Here is a 19965-nt window from a genome sequence, read left to right as displayed (position 1 = left end):
TTGTGGTACAGTACGTGTTAGCCCTTTCCTTGAAAATAAAAGATGAAGAGCTTGCTGTGCTGCTACCCCTGTTCACAGCTGGAGTGGGGGTGATCTTCTGTTATTTGGGGGGTGGGGGAGAAAGGGCTGCTGTAAGAGTTCCCAGAAAAGAGGCGCAAAATAACAAGAGTTGGAAGGAGCGTTGGAGGCTATGAAGGCATTCAGTGGGAAAAGGGAACCAAGTGTGTTTATAGGCACCATCTGCTGAAGTCTATTTTATGGGAAACGAGAATAAGTCAGAAGAGAAAATCCAATATAAGAATAATCTGTATCTAATGTTTCTTCTAAAAAGAAAACAGGCACTACGGTGAGACAAAAATGAATGAAAGAAGCAGCCGCTCTCATACAATTTTTAGAATGGTAAGTGATTGCTAATTTTTGGATTCCTACCTTCATTTACTTCGTGCCACAGTGTACGCCAGCATCTGCCATGCAGCTACTAAATAAGCACATTATACAAAAGATTGAATGGCACATATCTTCCACCATATAGAGAATCATATCAATTGAGGCACTTCAGTTCTTAGTGACTCCTGTAGGACAAATGAGGCCACAGGTCTGTTGAAGAAAATCCTGACCTCAAGATTTGGGAATTTATGGTGATAAATATAATGCTCCCTTGGTGATTTTGAGGGCATGTTCTTTGTTTTTATTTGGCCAAACCATAAATCCTGTTCCCAAACAAATGGCTGTTCAGTTTTGCTTGAAAACTACACTGACAGAACAACCTTAATTCTAGGAAACAAGCTTGTTCAATTGATTGATAGCTCTCAAGATCAGAAAGTTATTTTGAGTTTGATTCTCTCTGTGTAAAGCTTTCATCCATTGGTTCTGGTCCTATCACTCTGAAGAATCAATCCACATTCCTGCTGATACTATTTCTATCATATCTTCCCTTACCCTCCTTCTTCAGACTTTGAATTGGGCTTTATCATCTAACAATATTCAGGGAAGAATATATTACAAATAGCTTCATCCAGTTGTGGTGGGAGTGAATTCCTAGACAACACGGCTTTGGTGTCAGGCTAGGAAAGGTTGTCTCCTGTCCAGGAGTGGGTTCCTGAACTGGTCAGTACCGGTTTGCTGCACATGTGCGCACGCTTTGCTTGCGCGTGCGCATTTGACTAAAAATTGCCCTGCGCATGCGCAGAACCATGCCAGTGACGGCAGAAGACACTGGAGAACCAGTTCAGGGGTGTGTCAGACCTGAGTCAATGCCAGTTCTGCGACCCAGGCCTGAATTCCACTACCAGTTCAGCCGAACCGTCAGCAACCCACCTCTGCTCCTGTCCCTTAAGGTAGGGGGAATTAACCTGGTACACATGCTGCACTAAAATTAATGTGATGTGTGATTCTATTTAAATGTTTGTCTAGCTCTGTTTTGTAATGTATAAAGGTATTTTTTAAATCTGGTTCATGATATTACCTTTTTTTAAAGATCATTGAAAGTAAAGAAAAGTATACTTCTGGCTCGAGCTATGAAGGAGCTGTAATGGTTTCCCATTTGGTGAGTTATTTGTAAGATTGCACGGGTTATAATAAGTGGGATATGATAGTACACTGGTGTAACTTTATAAACATGAAGTGACAGTTATATTTTGATTTATACTAATAATCTAATAAATTTCACCTGAATCAGACAAAAGAAATTGGGCCGGAGTACATGGAAAACCCCTCCCTAAGTCCCATCAACAGCTACTAGAACAAAGCAAGGGGGATAAAGGGTCCTGAAGCCCACCCACTCTTTATCATCTTTGGACCCAGATTTTGGGACTTCTGTCCCTTGGTGCCCGCCAGCCTAGTTGAGGATGTGGTTAAGTGCACATGGGTGAAACAGCAAATATATACATTGTAGCCAGTAAAGGTTTGCTATTATTTTAAATGGAGTATTCTAAACACCAGTTTGTGCTTTAGTGTTCGCTTGAAAGTGATTTGAGTGTGGCTATTTTCCAGCGCTGTGAATGTGTGAGCGAGTGACCATAAGCTGAATTTGGGAGCATGTGTGTAACACTTGCTTTTTTTATATATATATTGGTGCTTTCTGAATTTCAGTGAGTTTGAGTCATCAGTTCTAATGTTTAATTGTGCTCTTCAGCAAGTTTTACTGAAGGCAAAATTGTTCAAATAAAACTTAGCTTAACAAATTTCGTCTCAATTTTTCAGAATTTTGTAGATCTGGCAGGAAGTGAAAGAGCCAGTCAAACAGGGGCTGAAGGTATGTGTTTACTCCTCAGTGAAACTTTCTGTCTGTAATTCTGTAGTAACTTGTTCCTAATTTATTGCCTTAAGTAGACTGCATTCATATCCTGCCATTTTCAAAGCTGGCTGGGGAATTCTGGGAGTTGAAGTCCACAAGTCTTAAACTTCCCAAGTTTGGACACCCCTGCTCTAAAGTAAAAAAGATTCTTCCAGAGAAACTCCTGTTTTAAATTACAGGTAGTCCTCAACTTACAATAGTTTATTTAGTGACTGTTCGAAGTTACAATGGCACTGAAAAAAAAGGACTTGTGACCATTTCTTACTTATGACACTTGCAGGATCCCCATGGTGATGTAATCAAAATTCAGACATTTGGCAACTGTCTTGTGTTTATGATGGTTGAGTGTCCTCGGGTGATGTGATCACCTTTTGCAACCTTCTGATAAGAAAAGTCAATGGGGAAGCCATATTTACTTGACAACCATGTTACTAATTTAACAACTGTGGCGATTCGCATAACGACTGTGACAAGAAAGGTTGTAAAGCAGGGCAAAATTCACTTAAGCAAATGTCTCTCAGCACCAGAAATTTTGGGCTCAATTGTCGTATATCAAGGACTACTTATAAATGTAGTAATGTGGGAATATGGAGATAACACATAATTGCCCGCTCCTAAATGAACAATACTTAATAAAGGGCTCATACTGATCATTAGGAACTGTAATGGTATATCTGCATAAAGTTAAATAGCCATTGTTGGCTAGAAATGTAAGAATAAAATCACAATACAGCTATTTTTAACCTGTGCTAGATTGTGTTTTTACTTCTGTAATCATTAAAGGTTAGATATCCTAAACTACCCTGTTTCACCAAAAATAAGACCTCCCCGAATAATAAACCCTATCGGACTTTTGAGTGCATGTGCTAAAATAAGCCCTCCCTGAAAATATTGCAACACAACAGCAGCCATGAGGTGACCACGCTCATCGCCTCCTGCACCTCAAAAATAATAAGACTTCACCTAAAATAAGGCCAAGCGCTTATTTCAGGGGTCAAAAGAAAATAAAACCCTGTCTTATTTTTGGGGAAACACTATATTAATGCCCTGTTATCAGAATGAACAATTTTAAAAGGAAACTAGACAAATTCATGGAGTATAGGGCTGTGAATGACTTTCGGTTGTCGTGGCTGTGTCATCTTTATTGTTGAGGTCCATACTTCCCAGTTCCAGTTGTAGAAGAATCTGAATGGAGAATCGCATTCACCCTTAGCTTGTGGGATTTCAAAAGGATCCATTCAGTTACTTGTTTTGGTTTTTTTTTAATGCTGGATTGTGTAGACTGTGTATTTGATTCAGTACATCTTCCTATGTCATTAAAATGAGAACTGATTTATGATGCCGTAAATCCATACAGCAATAACTGAAATGATGTGTTTTATGTATGTGCTTAGGGATTCGACTTAAAGAAGGGTGTAATATTAACCGGAGCCTCTTCATCTTGGGCCAAGTTATCAAGAAACTTTGTGATGATCAGTCTGGGTAAGAAATAAGTAATTCTTCTTTCAATTAGAGCATCAAAAGGTGATGAATTCTGAATCTCTCTTTTTCCAACTTCAATTTTTTACATACATCTTTTCATATGTCTCATATAGATAGTTTTATCATTGCACTGATTAGTGTTCTCACTTTGTCTAAAGATAATGAGTGGGCTGTTGAACCAATTTTCCCTTAGCCTCGTCCATAATATTTTGTTGTTTCTCTCATCTCTTTGCACCAGCGGCTTTATCAACTACAGGGACAGTAAGTTAACAAGAATTCTCCAGAACTCCTTGGGTGGAAATGCCAAGACTGTTATTATATGTACAATTACACCAGCATCATTGGAAGAGACTCTTAGCACACTCCAGGTAATTTCTAATGTTCTTGCTAAAAGGCTATGGATATGCACAAGCAGAAGAGTGCAAACAGCAGTTGTCACTTCAAAACTATATACCGTAGTTACTCTTCATATGTGTGTGTGTGTGTGTTCTACTTTTATTTTGTTGATTTGTTGCATTTTTGTTTATCTTCCAACATCGGCCTCAGTACAAGTCATTTTTGAAACTTTGTCAAAGTGTAGTGCTACTCCTTAGAGACAGATAGCTAAAAAGTATTATTTGGGGTATCAGAGCTCAGTGTAAAGGATTTATTCACACATAGACCTAAGAGTGGTACCGAGTAGGAATTTGTGGCCTTCCAGGCCGGTCTATGAATTAGTCTACCCTGTTTCCCTGAAAATAAGACCTCCCCGGATAATAAGCCCAATCGGGCTTTTGAACGCATGCACTAAAATAATCCCTCCCCGAAAATATTGCAGCACAGCAGCAGCCATGAGGTGATCACGCTCACCGCCTCCTGCATCTCAAAAATAATAACACCTCCCTGAAAATAAGGCCAAGTGCTTATTTTGGGGCTCAAAAGAAAATAAAACCCTGTCTTATTTTTGGGGAAACACGATAATGAATTATATCCAATAAGAATAGTATGTTTTCAATTTATGAATGTAATCAAACAAGATTTTTTTTAAAAATATACTGATTTTTATTATATTACTGGCCTTCTCTACATGTTTTGTCTCTTCTAGTTTGCCAGTACAGCTAAAAAGATGAAGAATACCCCGAAAGTCAATGAAGTTCTTGATGATGATGCTCTTCTAAAGAGATACCGTAACGAAATAGAAGAATTGAAACGCCAACTGGAAGAAGTAAGTTGCCTAGTCTAAATGGATTGGGTGGATCATTTTCCAGCCCAACAGGCCAAATCCATCAGAGAGCATGCACTGTTCTAAAAACTCATTAATTGTCTGCCCAATTTCTTGAATGGTGCATATCACAAACTTACAAACTTTGAACATTGCCTTCCAAGAGAATCAATGATTCATTATGTATGTTTAGATGCTACCTACATTTCAGCTGAATCTGGCAAAAGTCTTAGGACAAATTGAAAAACTGGGAAAAAAAATGCATCTAGGATAGGAGCAGGAGTAAAATCTGAACAGAAATTTTAAGAACCAGTGAAGAAGCTGGACAGCTACTTAGTAGAACTCCAAAACGTCTGGACTCCTGACAGCCACAAGGGAAGCTTCTTATTACATTTTAGTAATCTGTAGCTAACTCTTTTTATTTCTCCTCTAGTGACTTTAATTTTATTTTTTTATTTAAAGTCACTAGTAATTTTTCCTCTTTGTTGGGGACACTGGGAAGCAGGAAAGTGTTGATCGACTCAACATTTGTATTGACTTACTAAGTGACTGATCTTTCTATGATCTCCATCTGAAGAAGTCAAAAATATTCTCTTTTTCCTTGGACATCCTGCCATAGATAATGTTTCCTAGTCTACCTTTTCAGAGATTGTATGAGTACTGTATTTTTCGGAGTATAAGATGCACCTTAGTTTTGGGGGAGGAAAATGAGAAGAAGAAAAATCCTGCCTCTGCCTACCAGCATCCATGGTATTCAGCTGGCTAACTTCCTGCCAGTGTGTGAGAGTTCATAACTTGGTCAGCCAATGAATAGGAACAGCAACTAAGTCAGCCAATGAGGGCTATTTGGACTCTGAAACAGTATTTGCTGTGTGAGCAACAAGGAGACAGGAAGGAGCCTGGCTTAGCTGAGAACTGAAAGTGAAGCTGCTTGTGTTTTGCTTGTATTTACTGCTACCTTGGAAAACCTGCTTTTGCTATTGTATTGTATATTATTATTATTATTATTTTGAATCCTGCTGAATCAGTTACTTGTGTGTACTTTCTGAATGTGATTGCTGCTACAAACTGACCAGCCAGATCAGCTTTAGTACTTATTGCAGCCTGATTCAGCACAGATCAGACTGCCGAAATACCCCCAATCAGCTGTTCCAGATTGCAGGGATTGCCACGGACCATCGCTGCCTCCATGCCTCATATTTTTGGGTGGGTGGGTGGGGGGTGCTACATTCAGTGTATAAGACACCCAAATTTTCACTCTCTTTTTTGGGGGGGCGGGGGGGAGTTAAGTCTTATAGTCTGAAAAATATGGTAAGTTACATCCTGTAATGTAAATGTTAATGTTCAAATTCTTCATGTTTATTTCCTTGCAGAACCAAAATTTCCATTTGATAAGCAGCCTTGGTATCTTCTGTTTTAGGTTTCGTCGTATTCCCAAACCAAAGATCAGTTAGCACAACTCTTGGAAGAGAAGAATTCCGTTCAGAATGAGCAGCAAGACAGAATAAGAGCACTCACTGAGATGTTGGTGACTTCATCCTCTTTTTTGCGAGAACGGGAGCGAAAGGTAAGTATAAAGATTAAATCTTGAAGAAAGTTGGAAAGCATTGCTTGTTTTGTTTTGGAATTGTTATTTTTGGGAGGATGGGAAACATTTTTGTAAACATAAAGAACCCTCATTCTCTTAGCCCAGAGGTCAGCAACCTGCAGCCCTGGAGCCACATGTAGCTCTTTCATCCCTCTGCTGCGGCTCCCTGTCGCCACTTGGCTCCACAATTGATAGGGCTTTCGATTAGGACAGGTAGAGGAAAAAGGACACCACGCTAGGAGGAGACTCTATGGTGGGAGAACCGGACTTCCGGTCAGCTTCAGAATTGAACGGTGGGCTTCCAGTTAGGACCTTTATGGCTCTTTGAGTATTTAAGGTTGCCGACCAAGGTCTTAGCCTTTCAGAAGGCCATTAAGATTTAGATTTTTACCCAGACGCTGGAATGCAGTATGTCTGGAGTAAGTTTTTGGACATCCCAAGGGGTAATGAAGAAGGCAGGTTTTGTTTAGATTTTAGTAGTAATGGCTTTTATTTTTGTGATGATACAAGAAATATGAAAAATCTCAAAACCAATAGCATGTCTTAAATTCTAGATCTTTTAAATTCTAATAATGCCACCAATGTAAGTTCAGGGTAAATCAAAAATTGATACATAAAACATGATATATATTTTTAAGGCACAGTTGATCTAGACCGGTGTGTCAAACCCGATTTCATTGAGGGCCACATCAATGACCGGGGGGGAGGGGGGCGGGAGAGTGGGGGGGGTTGCTTTTAGTTTCTTTTATTAGCCCTCTTCCAGCACAAATGGAGCTTGTGTGAGTTTGGATTCAGCCCGCGGGCCTTGAGTTTGACATCCCTTTCTCATCTTGGTGATAGATTGAATAGTTGCAGTTGTATGAAATGGTATTTTCGTGGTTTTGCAACTGTTTGAGAAAACAGTAAAGACTTGTCTTCTGCTGTCTTCATATAAACAGTCTTCAGTTGACAATTTTTGTTTGTCAGAACTCTTACCTGTTTCTCAAGCTTATACTAATAGCATATATCACAAAACTTTAGCATTGCTTGTCGGGCTGCTCTGTATTAAGACTTTTGTTGTTATTGCGAAGTTGTGTCCAATCCATCACAACCCCCTGGACAACATTCCTCCAGGCCTTCCTGTCCTCTACCATCATCCAGAGTCCATTTAAGCTCAAGCTGACTGCTTCAGTGACTCCATCCAGCCACCTCATTCTCTGTTGTCCCCTTCTTCTTTTGCCCTCAATCTTTCCCAGCATTAGGCTCTTCTCCAATGAGTCCTTCCTTCTCATTAGGTGGCCAAAGTATTTGAGTTTCATCTTCAGGATCTGGCCTTCTAAGAGCAGTCAGGGTTGATCTCCTCTAGGACTGAATTAGTGGGTCATAATGTCAGGTGCTGTTACATTTACATCTGCTCTACTCCTTCCCTGTCAAAGATTTTTCAAAATCAACATTGCCTATATTTTTGCCACTAACAGTTTCTGCTAGAGTTCCTGACTCTATGGAGAACAAAGTTTAAGTCCTTTTATTTATCATAGGTATAATGTAATCTATCATATCAAGTCCTTTCTCAGATCGATACAAGTGTATTAAGGCTTCACGTCCCAGAATTCCTCAGTCCGTATGCTGGCTAAGAAACCATGTTTGAAGTGTGGAAAAGCTTGGCCAACATATTATGTATGTGTGTGCTTATTTTTATTTTATTCTTAATTTAAGGATAAAAAGAAGAGGCGTGTGACCTGGGCCCCCGGGGCTTTAAGCCAAGATGGGGGAATCCCTTTCCTGGAAGACATTCCTGGAAGAGCTAAGCGCTTCAAAAGTTCTTTGCCTTGTGTGACAGAGATGGAAGAATGTAAGTTCTTTTCCTAAGAAAATGTTTCAATTGACTCCTAAATCTGAAAAGGAATATACCAGTTAATTGTGGCTTGTAGCAATTCAAGACTTGTCATTCGTAAAAAATTGCTAATAGTAAATGCCATCATATGGCTCTTTAGAAGGTGTGCTTAACATACATGTTATTTGTCTGATACTGTTGATGTCAGGGTTCCAAATAGCATCCAAAAGTAAATCAGAGCCCAAGGTAAAGTATTGTTCAAAGTTCCAATTTATTAAGAGAGCCATGTTGGCACATCTGGGAAAACCTGAATCTGAAATCTTCCCAGTTTCCAACTCAATTGAAAGTTCAAGATCTTGCCCCCACACCCACAAAATCCATCACATGGACCAATCTTCCATTGCCATGCTGGAAGCTTCCACCCATCCAATTCTGGTCAGGTGCAGAGACAAAGGATGACCTTGGTTTTCTAGAAAGAATTTTGTTGTGGCTACATACCATCTAACTCCGTACAATCCCCCCTCCCATTTTCCCACAATAGAAAATGCGTAGTAGAATAATAGAAAGTGTGGCAGGCCTAAGATCCACAAGAAAATATGGCTGCAGACCTGACAGTTGAATTTTGTTATATATGAGATGGACTGTGAAGAGTGACATTCCAGCCTTAAACAACAGGTGGTCCTCCTTTAACAATCATTTATTCAGTTACTGTACTTATAGGAGGTTGTTACAACCAGACCATGTACTTATGGCCATTGCAACATCTCCACAGTCACATGATCATGATTTGCGACCTTCCTTGCTGGCTTCCTACAAACAGTTGTTTGGGAAAGCAGCAGGAAGTTGGAAGTTGAGGTCAAGTATGGTCTTCACTTAACCATCTGGGTAGTCTTCACTCAACAGCAACTGTGGGGCTTCCAGAACTGCTGTCACTGAGCAGCACAGTCACACTGCTTTTGACTTACCGTATTTTTCAGAGTATAAGACGCACCAGAGTATAACACGCACCAAGATTTTGAAGAGGCAAATTTTTTAAAAAAATGTTTTTGCCCCTTCAGACCTTGCAAAAACAGGTCCATTTTTTGTCCAAAACAGGGCATGCATAGCCTTTAGAAGGCTTATAGAGTGCTTCTGGGGCCTGGGGGGCAATAATGAGCAAAAAACAGCCCATTTTTTGCTTATTTTTGCCCTCCCCACCCACCCCCAAGAGCCTTCTGGAAGCTTCCTAAAGGCTATGCACCACCTATTTCACAGAATTTCCATTTAATTTTATATGCTTCGGGGTTGGGGGTGTTTTTATTTTTTTTCCTTTTACAAGTTTTTTTATTTTTATTTTCATATAAATATCCATAAGTATACCATTACATCTTAGCAAGCACTTTTATGTATTATCCAATATTATATTATATCTATTCCTCTTATCATCCACCCACAACTCCTCTCATTTGCTCTTCTACTTTCCATACACCATATTATACCCTATTCCACCTCAGCCCTACCTTCTCTCCCTCTCTCCTCCTCCCTACCTCCTTCCTTCCCTCTACCATCCCTCCCTTCCTTTCTATTTCTATCTCCCCTTTTCTCTCCTCTCTCCTGTTTTTGCTCCTCTCTCTCCTACTCTTTTCTTCACCTCTTCTTCCCTCTCTCTTATATCCCCACTCTTACCCTCCTTCCCTCTCCCCTCTTCCCTTCCACTCTCTCCACTAGGCTTTACATGGTATATTTCAGCATCAGAGCAAACTCAATGTAATATTGGTGGTATTAATCACATTTCATATTAATAATTTTACATAACATCCTCCTTTTAAGTGTATACATATATAATAATTCCATTATTGTTCCCCTGGTTCGGGGTGTTTTTAATTCTTAGCTGTATCCTCGGACGTCTCCGACTATGAAGATCCACCCAGTGTTATGCCTGAGGAGGAATGGATCCCGGGATCGAAAATAAGCTTTGTAAGTATTGGGGGCCGATTAAAAAAACATGCAGAATTTGCAGAGAGGGTTGGATATATTGTTGAACCATTTTTTCCAATGCAGTGGGCAAACATTCTTCAGTGGGTTGTAGAATTGCACATTAAGGGGAAATACAGCTTAGCAAAAATTCTTCCCCAATGCCTCTGTTTTATGCCAGCAGTGTCTTGATCTGCCTGTAAAGGAAGAAAGGGAACAGGTTCTCTTTTCTTATTATCTTTATTCCTAACTAGATCTATATTATTACAAATCCAATAAAATAAATGTTATTTGCATATTATTATGTGTTAAAAAAGAGTTTTTCTTCCAGCTGAGAACATAATTTGATGATGAAGCAGAATGGTTTTAAACAACAATCCCTTTTAAGTTTCCTTACATTTGATATTTTGCAAAGTAGAAGAATGTTTGTTGCCCACTGAAATGTCTTTTGTTCTAGACTTCTAGGAGAGAGTCGATTCAGCTTTGCCAAAGCCTCTTGGAAGAAAGGGTGAGTCATTTTTGTAGATTGCAGGATATTCAACCAGAGGTTATGGGTAAAAGATGTAATTTCCTCCATTCCTTTCTTGGCTAGGATAATGCCGTCACTGAACAGCAAACTATAAAAGCAAAATTTGATAGTGTGTGCTTGGAGAAAGAACAGCTGACCTATGAACTCACAGAGCTGCATGAGAAAATATCAACCCATGAGTTTATGGCCCTTGAGAAACAGGCTTCTGAAGAGCAGGAGGTGAGAAAAAAGAAGAGTTTGCAAATGAAACATTTGTATGCAAATGAAACATTTCCATAAGCTTTAAAGACTTTCATTGTGAAGTGCAAACAGACTAAATGCCACTGCAGTTCTTTCAAAACATGTAAAGTTGTAAGGATTTTTTACCCCAACTATTTTATACAGGTAATCCTCGAGTTATGATAGTTCACTTATTGACCGTTCGAAATTATGTGATAACACCCCCTGAGTATTTACAACACAGCCCCTAAATTACAAATGTTGCAGCACCACAGCAATAATTCACACTCATGTACGACTGCAGAGGCCCTGCTTATTCACCCTGCTTATTCTCCCCACCTGGCTCACCACAATTACTCCCCACCCCCCACCCCAATCCTGCCGTGCCGGACTCACTTACCTTGCGAAGATCACCTTTCTCTCTTTTGCGGTTTCTTTGAGAGTGGGACAATTTTGCTTCCACTTATCCGAAAAACGCTTTTTGCACACCAAGAGTAAAATATTCGGGGGGGGGATTATCTCATGTGACTTCAGACCGCCATTCTCTGCGAAAGCAGATGTGTGCCTGAAGTCACACGAGATCACAGGCCCCAGAAGCTTCCAGTCTCCATGCAAAACGTTTGCAAGCCGACTTCCAATGCATCCCAATTGTTTAGGACTTCAGTTCCCAGATTTCCTGACCAACGCATCTGAAGACAGTGCTGGATAGGAAATCTAGGAGTGAAAGTGTTATCCTGGAGGACATAGATTAGGGCAAAGTGTTTGGGGCACATGGCACTATAACTTTGCGCAGCATCTTGCCCAACGATCACCTGGGAATAATGCGTTTTCTCTCTCAATGTCCATTATGAAAGGAAGATGGGACATAAATGCACTAATTTTAATGGGATATAAATTACTGAAGTAGAATTAAACTTCTTGTGTCCAACCATGAAATATTAATTTTGCAACCAAGGCATTCTACTTTGAAAGACTGAGAAGTAATAACAATTACTGGATTTACACGTCTTACAAAGCTCAGCTTTGCTTTTGACTATATACATAATATATTGAGCCATGGTTCCACAACCAACCACAATGATTACGTTTGAGATGAGCCAAAACATGGCTTATTTGATTTTAGCTTAGTGTTATGTATAAACCAAGTCATCATTGCACAGTGCCATGTACAAATCTAGCCACTCTAATATTGAGGTTGAAATTTTGTTTCCTAGAATTTTTCTCCTGGTTAAGATATGCAAAAACATTATTTCCTGCAGTAACAACTAGATCAGGGGTGTCAAACTCAAAGCCGGCAGGCTGGATCCGGCCTGCAAGATGTTTAAATCTGGCCCATAGTGCCGGTCTGGAAATACCAAAGGCCCTTTTTGGTGGGTAGAGTGTTGCTGGAAGCCAAAAACAGGCCACACGGGGCCTCCAGCGGCCTGTTTTTGGTCGGAAGGCTGTTGCAGGAGGCCATGGAGGCAAAAAAGGAGGCGTCGCAGGTGATTTTGGCCAGCAAAGTGCTGCAGAGGCAGCCATCCTGTGTCTCCCACCCTCACCCCGCCAGCCCTCAGAGGAGCACTACAATGCTGATCTGGCCCTCGAAGAAATCCAGTTTGACATCCCTGAACTAGATGCTTATCTAAAATTGAATGGTTCTAACAGAATCTTTTAATGCAAAGGCTGCTTATCTTTCTTATGGTGATGGCAGGTAAACTAAACCAATGGGTGCTTCATAACTGCTTTGCTATTTGCTTCACTTGCTCCACAGATGCAACTAATGCATGAAATTACCAACTTAAAGGCTATAATTTCAAATGCAGAAATATACAATCAAGACCTTCAGGTGAGCTGGTGGTGATTGCCGGGCTTCTCTATTTATTTATTTTTAAATGAAATGGCGATATGAATGGGGGTGATTCCTTTGTATTTAGTATAGCATGTACTGAATGTGTTTGAGGTACACCTTTTTGTTTGTTTTATAGCAAGAAATAAACTCAAAAGACATGCAATGCAAGAAACAAGAGGAAAGAATCACAGCGTTGGAAGAGCACAATAAGAAACTTAAAAGCCTTGTAGAAGAGTTTAAAAAAGACAAAAATGATTCAACCATTTTAGTAGTAAGTCTGAAACATCTTAATTAATTGTGTATTTAGTAAGTGAACCATGAAAAGCATAAAAGGTAAAGGTTCCCCCTAACACATATGTGCTAGTCGTTCCAGACTCTAGGAGGCGGTGCTAATCTCTGTTTCAAAGCTGAAGAGTCAGCTCTGTCCAAAAACATTGTGGCCACGTGACCAGCATGACTAAATGCCGAAGGCGCACTGTTACCTTCCCACCAAAGATGGTTCCTATTTTTTTACTTGCATTTTCACATGCTTTCAAACTGATAGGTTGGCAGAAGCTGGGGCAAGTAACGGGAGCTCACTCCATTACGTGGCGCTAGGGATTCAAACTGCCAACCTTCTGATTGACAAGCTCAGCATCTTAGTCACTGAGCCACCACGTCCCTCTCATGAAAAGCATATTTTTGTGTATTTGATTCCTTTGTTATTAGTTGAAGTTCTTATGAATAGCTACATAGAATAGTAGTTACTCTAGACTATCACATAGAGCAGGGGTGTCAAACTCGGGGCCCAGTGCTGGATGCATCACTCACTGGCCATGGCCACCCCCAGTTGAGCGAATGGGGGGGGGGGGGGAGTCTCATGATATGGCATGTGATGACAACGTGACGCTGCAAGTTTGACACCCCTGAAGTAAATTTATCAAGTTTTCTAGGCAAAGCAAATAATTTGTAGAAGTTACAAAAGTTGAAATAAGTTGTTAATAAGAGGTCTTGTCAGTTGATGTATTTTCACAATTTCCAGTGAGTGGTTGGAGAATGAATGATATTTCCATGTGGCTAAACCATGTCCGAAGGTTTGGTTTGCTACATGGAGAGAGAGAGATGCAAATTCTCATCGTGTTATTATCGCATTGGCCTGATTCACAAGGAGGGAGAATTTTAAGCTATAATATGATTTCTTTGGTTTGGGTTTAACATATTGTGTGAAGCTAGCAAATTGTTTCTTATTTAACAAAACTTGATTTTAATAAAAATCAAGTCTGTCAAAAATCAAGTTTGTTATCATGTCTAAACCCAATCACATAGAAACTTGTACTGCATTTTCCAAGTAATCATTAGAGCCAATATTCCAATAATTAGCATTCATTGTCCATTTAGCAGTCTTGGAACAATTTGATAAATACAATTAGTCCTCAACTTACAAACACAGTTGAGGTCGATGTTTCTGTTCCTAAGTGAGACATTTGTTAAGTGAATTTTGCCCCATGTTACAATCTATCTTGTCACAGTTGTTAAGTGAATCTCTGCAGGTGTTAAATTAATGACCCAATTGTTAAATGAATCTGGCTTCCCCATTGGCTTTGCTTGTTAGAAAGGGTACAAAAGGTGATCATAATGACCCTTGGACATTGCCAAGCATCTGGTTTTTGATCACATGAGTATGGGGATGCAGTAATAGCCATAAGTATGAAAAACAGTGATGAGTCTTTTTTCAGTGCCATTGTAACTTTGGTCACTAAATGAACTGTTGTAAGTTGAGGACTACCTGTATACAAATTTTCTATAAATCGGTGTGATTTTTTTTTCATATAAATATAATAGCATGGGTTAGCATATTATTATGACTGAGGATGCATTTCTAAAGTGATTTCAATTTTCAGTGCTATAGAAGTGATCATAATTTCTCCAAGGAGTGAACATTTTGCTGATATTTTTGTCCTGTTTTGTGATAACCGAAGCAGCAAATAGAGCCAGTAAAGGATAATACTGTGGTGTCAAATTCATGGCCCATGGGCTGGATGTATCATGTGAATTTAAGAATTTAAAAACAATCAACAGCCACACAATTCAAGCGGGGACAGGAACTCGTCAGCCCCAGGCCTGTCGGAACAGCCAGGTTTTAAGGGCTTTGCGGAAAGCCTGAAGGGTGGTGAAGGTTCGAATCTCCACGGGGGAGCTCGTTCCAGAGGGCCGGAGCAGCCACAGAGAAGGCCCTCCTCCGGGTGGTAGACAATCGGCATTGGCCGGTAGATGGAATTCGGAGGAGGCCTAGTCTGTGGGATCTAATAGGTCTGTTGGAGGTAATTGGTAGCAGGCGGTCTCTCAAGTACCCAGGTCCAATACCATGAAGGGCTTTATAAGTGACGACTAGCACCTTGAAGCGTATCCGGAGACCAATAGGCAGCCAGTGCAGCTCGTGGAGGATTGGTGTAACGTGGGTGTACCAGGGTGCACCCACAATTGCTCACGCGGCTGCATTCTGGACAAGCTGAAGTCTCCGAATGCTCTTCAACTCATGGCCCATGGGCTGGATGCATCATGTGCTGGCCATGCCCCCGCACCAATTTAGCAAAGGGGGGAAGATGCAATATGTCGCGTGATGACTCAAGTTTGACACCCCTGGTATATAGGCTTTACCTCTGTTTTTTTAAATTGAAATTCATCATGATGTGGCGATTGCGAAAATAAATTTATGAATCATCTGTTTTAACTTTACTGACCACAACCTATCAGCCATACCACAAAAAAATAGTTTTCATTTTTCCTTGATAGAATATTTATCTCTGCTTAAACCACACTATCACAATCTTCATGCTTGCAGCAAACTCCAAGGAAAAACCGGGACGAAGTGCAAGAGTTAAAGCAGTCCCTCAGAGATGCTGAAGCAGTTGCCCTGGATGCTAAGAAAGAATCTGCATTCCTCCAAAGTGAAAATGTAACATTGAAAGAAAAAATGGTAAGAAAACAAAAATTAACTGATGAAAATCTGTTCTATTTAAAACAGGGCTAGTCGACCTTTTTATACCTACCGCCCACTTTTGTATTTCTGTTAGTAGTAAAATTTTCTAACCGCCCACCGGTTCCACAGTAATGGTGATTTATAAAGTAGGGAAGTAACTTTACTTTATAAAATTTATAAAGCAGAGTTACAGCAAATCCCTACCGCCCACCATGAAAGCTGGAACGTCCACTAGTGGGCAGTAGGGACCAGGTTTAAAAAATACCACTGATTTAAAAAAAAAACTTTCAAAACTCTAGAACATGTTTGTTTGTAAAATAGTTATTAGTTTCTCATTAGAAGACTGTTATGTAAATGGTAAGCGAAATGATAAAAAAACTTGAAGCATCTTTTCCCAGGATCCGATGTACATTTAGAAGATAACATTAAGGAGCCTACCACAATAGAGATTTAAGTTTAAGATCTCATATCCTCTTGTAGATTATGTTGCTTATAATTCCTAGAATGAATCTAGTGACAATTCGGAGGGGTGTGTGTGAGACAATGCTGCCTAAGATGGTTTTCTTGTAAGCCAGAAAGCGGAAATCACAGAGCAAACTGTGTTTGTTGTACATTGCCAATTTTTACTTGGATGTTCATACTATACTAACCAATGGTCGGCTGCTGCCGGTTTGGACCGGTTCACTCAAACCGATAGTTCTGAGCACCGGCTGGCCCTGCCCCGATGCTATCTGGTCCTAGATATTTCATTTTCCAGCTCGCTCTCCCTGCCCCACAACCCAGCTGATTTGTGCGTCTCACCTGTTCTACTAACCATGGCTGACCTACCAGGTGTGCAAGAAACCTTCCCCATCGGAAAAGCCTTGTTTTAGGTGTTGCGCACACAAAGCGTGTGTGTGAAGCGTGCATGCATGAAACGTGCGTGTGCAAAGTGCGGGCGTAAAGCGTGCATGCACTCTCATTATTGGTGAACCGATTGTTAAAGTATGTGCGGCCCACCTCTGATGCTAACTCATTCCCATATAGAACCAGCTCTCAGATACTTGCAATCAAATTGAAAAAGATCTTGGAAGCTACAAGACCCAATTAGAAAGAGGAAAAGCCAACTATAAAAAAATGCAGTCTGATCTCCAGAAAGAGCTACAGTATTACATGCAAGAAAATGCAAAGCTGACATCACTGGTGGAAGTTAACAATTCAAAAGGTATTCCTTTGTCCTTGATGAAACCCTAAATGCTGAGAAAAAGTTTTATAACTTAAAGTCAGTAGAATGCTGGTAGGAATACTAGGAGTTGTAAATTCCGGTACATGTGGGTTGGGAAAGGCTGCATTAAATTAAATCTGCAGTGTTTCAGGAAGGCTTTTGAGAAGTCAGAATGGGAAGGTGTCTTATTTTTTTCTATCATGTTGCTTTATTTATTTATTTATTTTTTAGGTTTTGCTTATTTTTTTATGTGGCTTGGTTTGCTTTTATTTCTTGTGCACAGTTTGAGCCTCCTCTCCCTTTCCAAAAGCTTAACAAATATACTTTAGGTTTTCGTTCACCGCATAGGCATTTGATGAGACGTTTAATTTAGTTGCAGGATCTCTTTTAACAAAACTATTGCAGCTACAATGAAAAAAATATACTCAGTTATTTTTCCTCTTAAAATGGGTTGCCTGGAATCCAATGTGTAGTTGCCTTTCCTATATTTAAGAAAAAGGATATAAATGCTGCTCGGGAGTTTCAAAGTTAAAGATTGTTCTGAAAATCAGAAGACATATCAGTAGACTTCTGTAGATATGGAGAAAGGAAACTGCATAACTAAGAAAAAGAACAAATAAACCAAACTGTAGGAGCAGCAAAGTTTTATTTTTTAGGGATGTAAGGGAGAGTGGCCTTTGTTGTTATGTCACTGTTTTTCTGTTTCCGTCAGCAATGTCATTTGCAAAACTCAGGATATAAATTACTCTGCATTTTAACAAGAAATTTCACCCTACCTAAAATGTATAAAAATAAGAACTGGGGCTGTAGCTCAAAGATATACAGTATTCTTTATGTATAGTCCAAGATTTAATCTCCAGTATTTATAGGTAAGACAGCAAAAGTTGATGAAAACCAAAGAACCATTGATGATATGGACTCCCCATGATGTAGCTTCCTATGTATAGAGCAATCCAGTCAACATAGCACAGTTGTCATTCATTTCTGTGATACGTTTTGCCCTCTCTTTTCCAGACTTGCTACCATATATGGAAGGGAAAATGGAGGATTTAAAAAATCAGCTTAATAAAGCCTTGGACGAGAACATGGATTTAAAGGAAAAGTTGGCTGGTTTATCAGAAGTAAACTGTGGATCAGATCTTGAAATCTTACATAAAGAAGTAAATAATATTGCATGAATCACTGGAAATTATTCAATGCCATTTTATATAGCAATACTTACATTTTCAAGTGAAATGTTTTCTCTTTTCAGAATAAATTTTATTTTCTTCACTGTTTCCTAAAACAGACTTCTAGCACTAGTGATCTATTTCAGCATTGTAAACAATTTTATTGACCTTTAGCAGAAAGTCAATGATTAGTTGCAAGGGCTTTACACAGTGACTTTGGAATATGCTCCTAGCAAAATAAATAGTTGTTTCTTGGAGTAGCTTCCAAATCAGTTACCCAATCCTGAAAAAAGAGGCAGCTACTTTATTGATTCAAAAGCATTTGAAAATTGAATTAGAAATCACAGTGTTATTTTGTTGCTTTAACTTCCGGTTTCCTTCATATTTAGAGAATGGAATTTTGGGTATTAGATTGTTAAAATTGGGGAATACAGAATTTGTTAGAAGAAAGGATTGATTGGCAAAGTGTGATAAGCAGTAATAGACTTCAGCTAGGAAAATAGAGCAAGTCCCTACAAGATTAAAGCAAGATTACGATAATCTTTTGGTTAGTTTTGGAATAATGACAGACATCAAATTGATTCCCGTTAGAGAAGCAAACCTAGAATCCCAAACAATTATCTTCCATTATTATCTAGTTAATTTTTAAAACATAATGAAAACACTATAAGAGCTGTTCTCCTGTATTTTGTTCATAATATATGCTTTTGGTTTTATTAACAGATTGTTGAAAAAAACGACACAATTGCTTTGCTGATGTCAGAAAAAGAAATGTTGTGGTCTCAAGTTGCTGAAAAAGAGAGAAAGCTTCATGAAGCAACTCAAGCGTTGGCATCCAAAATGGATTTAGCCAATGATGAAGTGATAAGAGGACACACCGTAGCTTTTGAAGCACTCAGACAGCCATGTGATAAATTGGAGCAGAAATCCTTGGATGTGGCTGAAGAAGACAAATCCATGAAAACACAAATAGATTCTTGTTCCAATGGAAGTCTCAATACTTCCATCAGTTATAATACCCAAGAGGTAAGTGCCCATTTTATAATATGATAAGTCAGTAGATACATTGACACATGCGCGGCGGAGCTGAGCTGGGGCGACAGCTTGCGTGCCCTCTGTGGCATGCGTGCCATAGGTTAGCCATCACGGACATAGACGATTCTTTTAGACAAGGCATGTTACGTGAATATAGGAACTAGAGCATGTTTGGTTAAATCTAGATTTAGGACTTGGGAGCATTGTATGAATCTGTACATTGTATCCAATTTACAGGCCATATTAGACCCATTATACTGTGTGCATCAAATTGCATCTGGGAGCTCAGCCTACAGTGTTGGAGCCTAGGCGCCTCTTGGTTATTACTGTTGTTATTGCTTTGTTTAATTTTCCAATTTCACAGAGAAAGTGGAATGGAATTATCTGCTGTTGCTTTAAAGGAAATGATTTAGCAGGAAATTTCCTACGCCACTGTACTGAAAATTCATTAATCATGGATACAAAACAGACTGATGCATAAGTTGACCTGTGAAATACCTTCCTTGTGATCTCAGTATCTCTAAACCTAGTAATAACCCCATAAATATCCCCTGGCTCTGCTATGCATCTACTATTTTTTATACTAAAAGTCCAAGCAGAGATTATCGCTCTAGGGCACAGGTGTTAAACACACCGCATCATGTGACATATCGTGATGTTTTTTCGCAGAGCTGGAGTGGGCATGG

General features: G+C 39.5%; 1 protein-coding gene across 1 annotated transcript in view; it reads left to right on the top strand.

The window, feature by feature from the left end:
* CENPE (centromere protein E) overlaps positions 1-19965 on the top strand; it is a 65373-nt gene that overhangs the window by 7057 nt on the left and 38351 nt on the right. The window contains exons 7-23 of the mRNA XM_087723909.1: positions 332-399; positions 1478-1546; positions 2203-2254; positions 3691-3778; positions 4017-4146; positions 4863-4982; positions 6400-6546; positions 8263-8398; positions 10251-10336; positions 10791-10841; positions 10926-11081; positions 12835-12909; positions 13049-13183; positions 15734-15868; positions 16898-17075; positions 18090-18235; positions 18968-19270. Coding sequence (XP_087580035.1) covers positions 332-399; positions 1478-1546; positions 2203-2254; positions 3691-3778; positions 4017-4146; positions 4863-4982; positions 6400-6546; positions 8263-8398; positions 10251-10336; positions 10791-10841; positions 10926-11081; positions 12835-12909; positions 13049-13183; positions 15734-15868; positions 16898-17075; positions 18090-18235; positions 18968-19270 — 2075 coding nt within the window. The remainder of the gene's footprint in view (positions 1-331; positions 400-1477; positions 1547-2202; positions 2255-3690; positions 3779-4016; positions 4147-4862; positions 4983-6399; positions 6547-8262; positions 8399-10250; positions 10337-10790; positions 10842-10925; positions 11082-12834; positions 12910-13048; positions 13184-15733; positions 15869-16897; positions 17076-18089; positions 18236-18967; positions 19271-19965) is intronic.

The sequence above is a fragment of the Thamnophis sirtalis genome, unplaced genomic scaffold, assembly GCF_051295495.1.
Source record: "Thamnophis sirtalis isolate CommonGarterSnake01/CBP01778 unplaced genomic scaffold, rThaSir2_p1.2 scaffold_10, whole genome shotgun sequence".
Taxonomy (NCBI): domain Eukaryota; kingdom Metazoa; phylum Chordata; class Lepidosauria; order Squamata; family Natricidae; genus Thamnophis; species Thamnophis sirtalis.
This window is presented reverse-complemented; position numbering and strand designations above follow the sequence as displayed.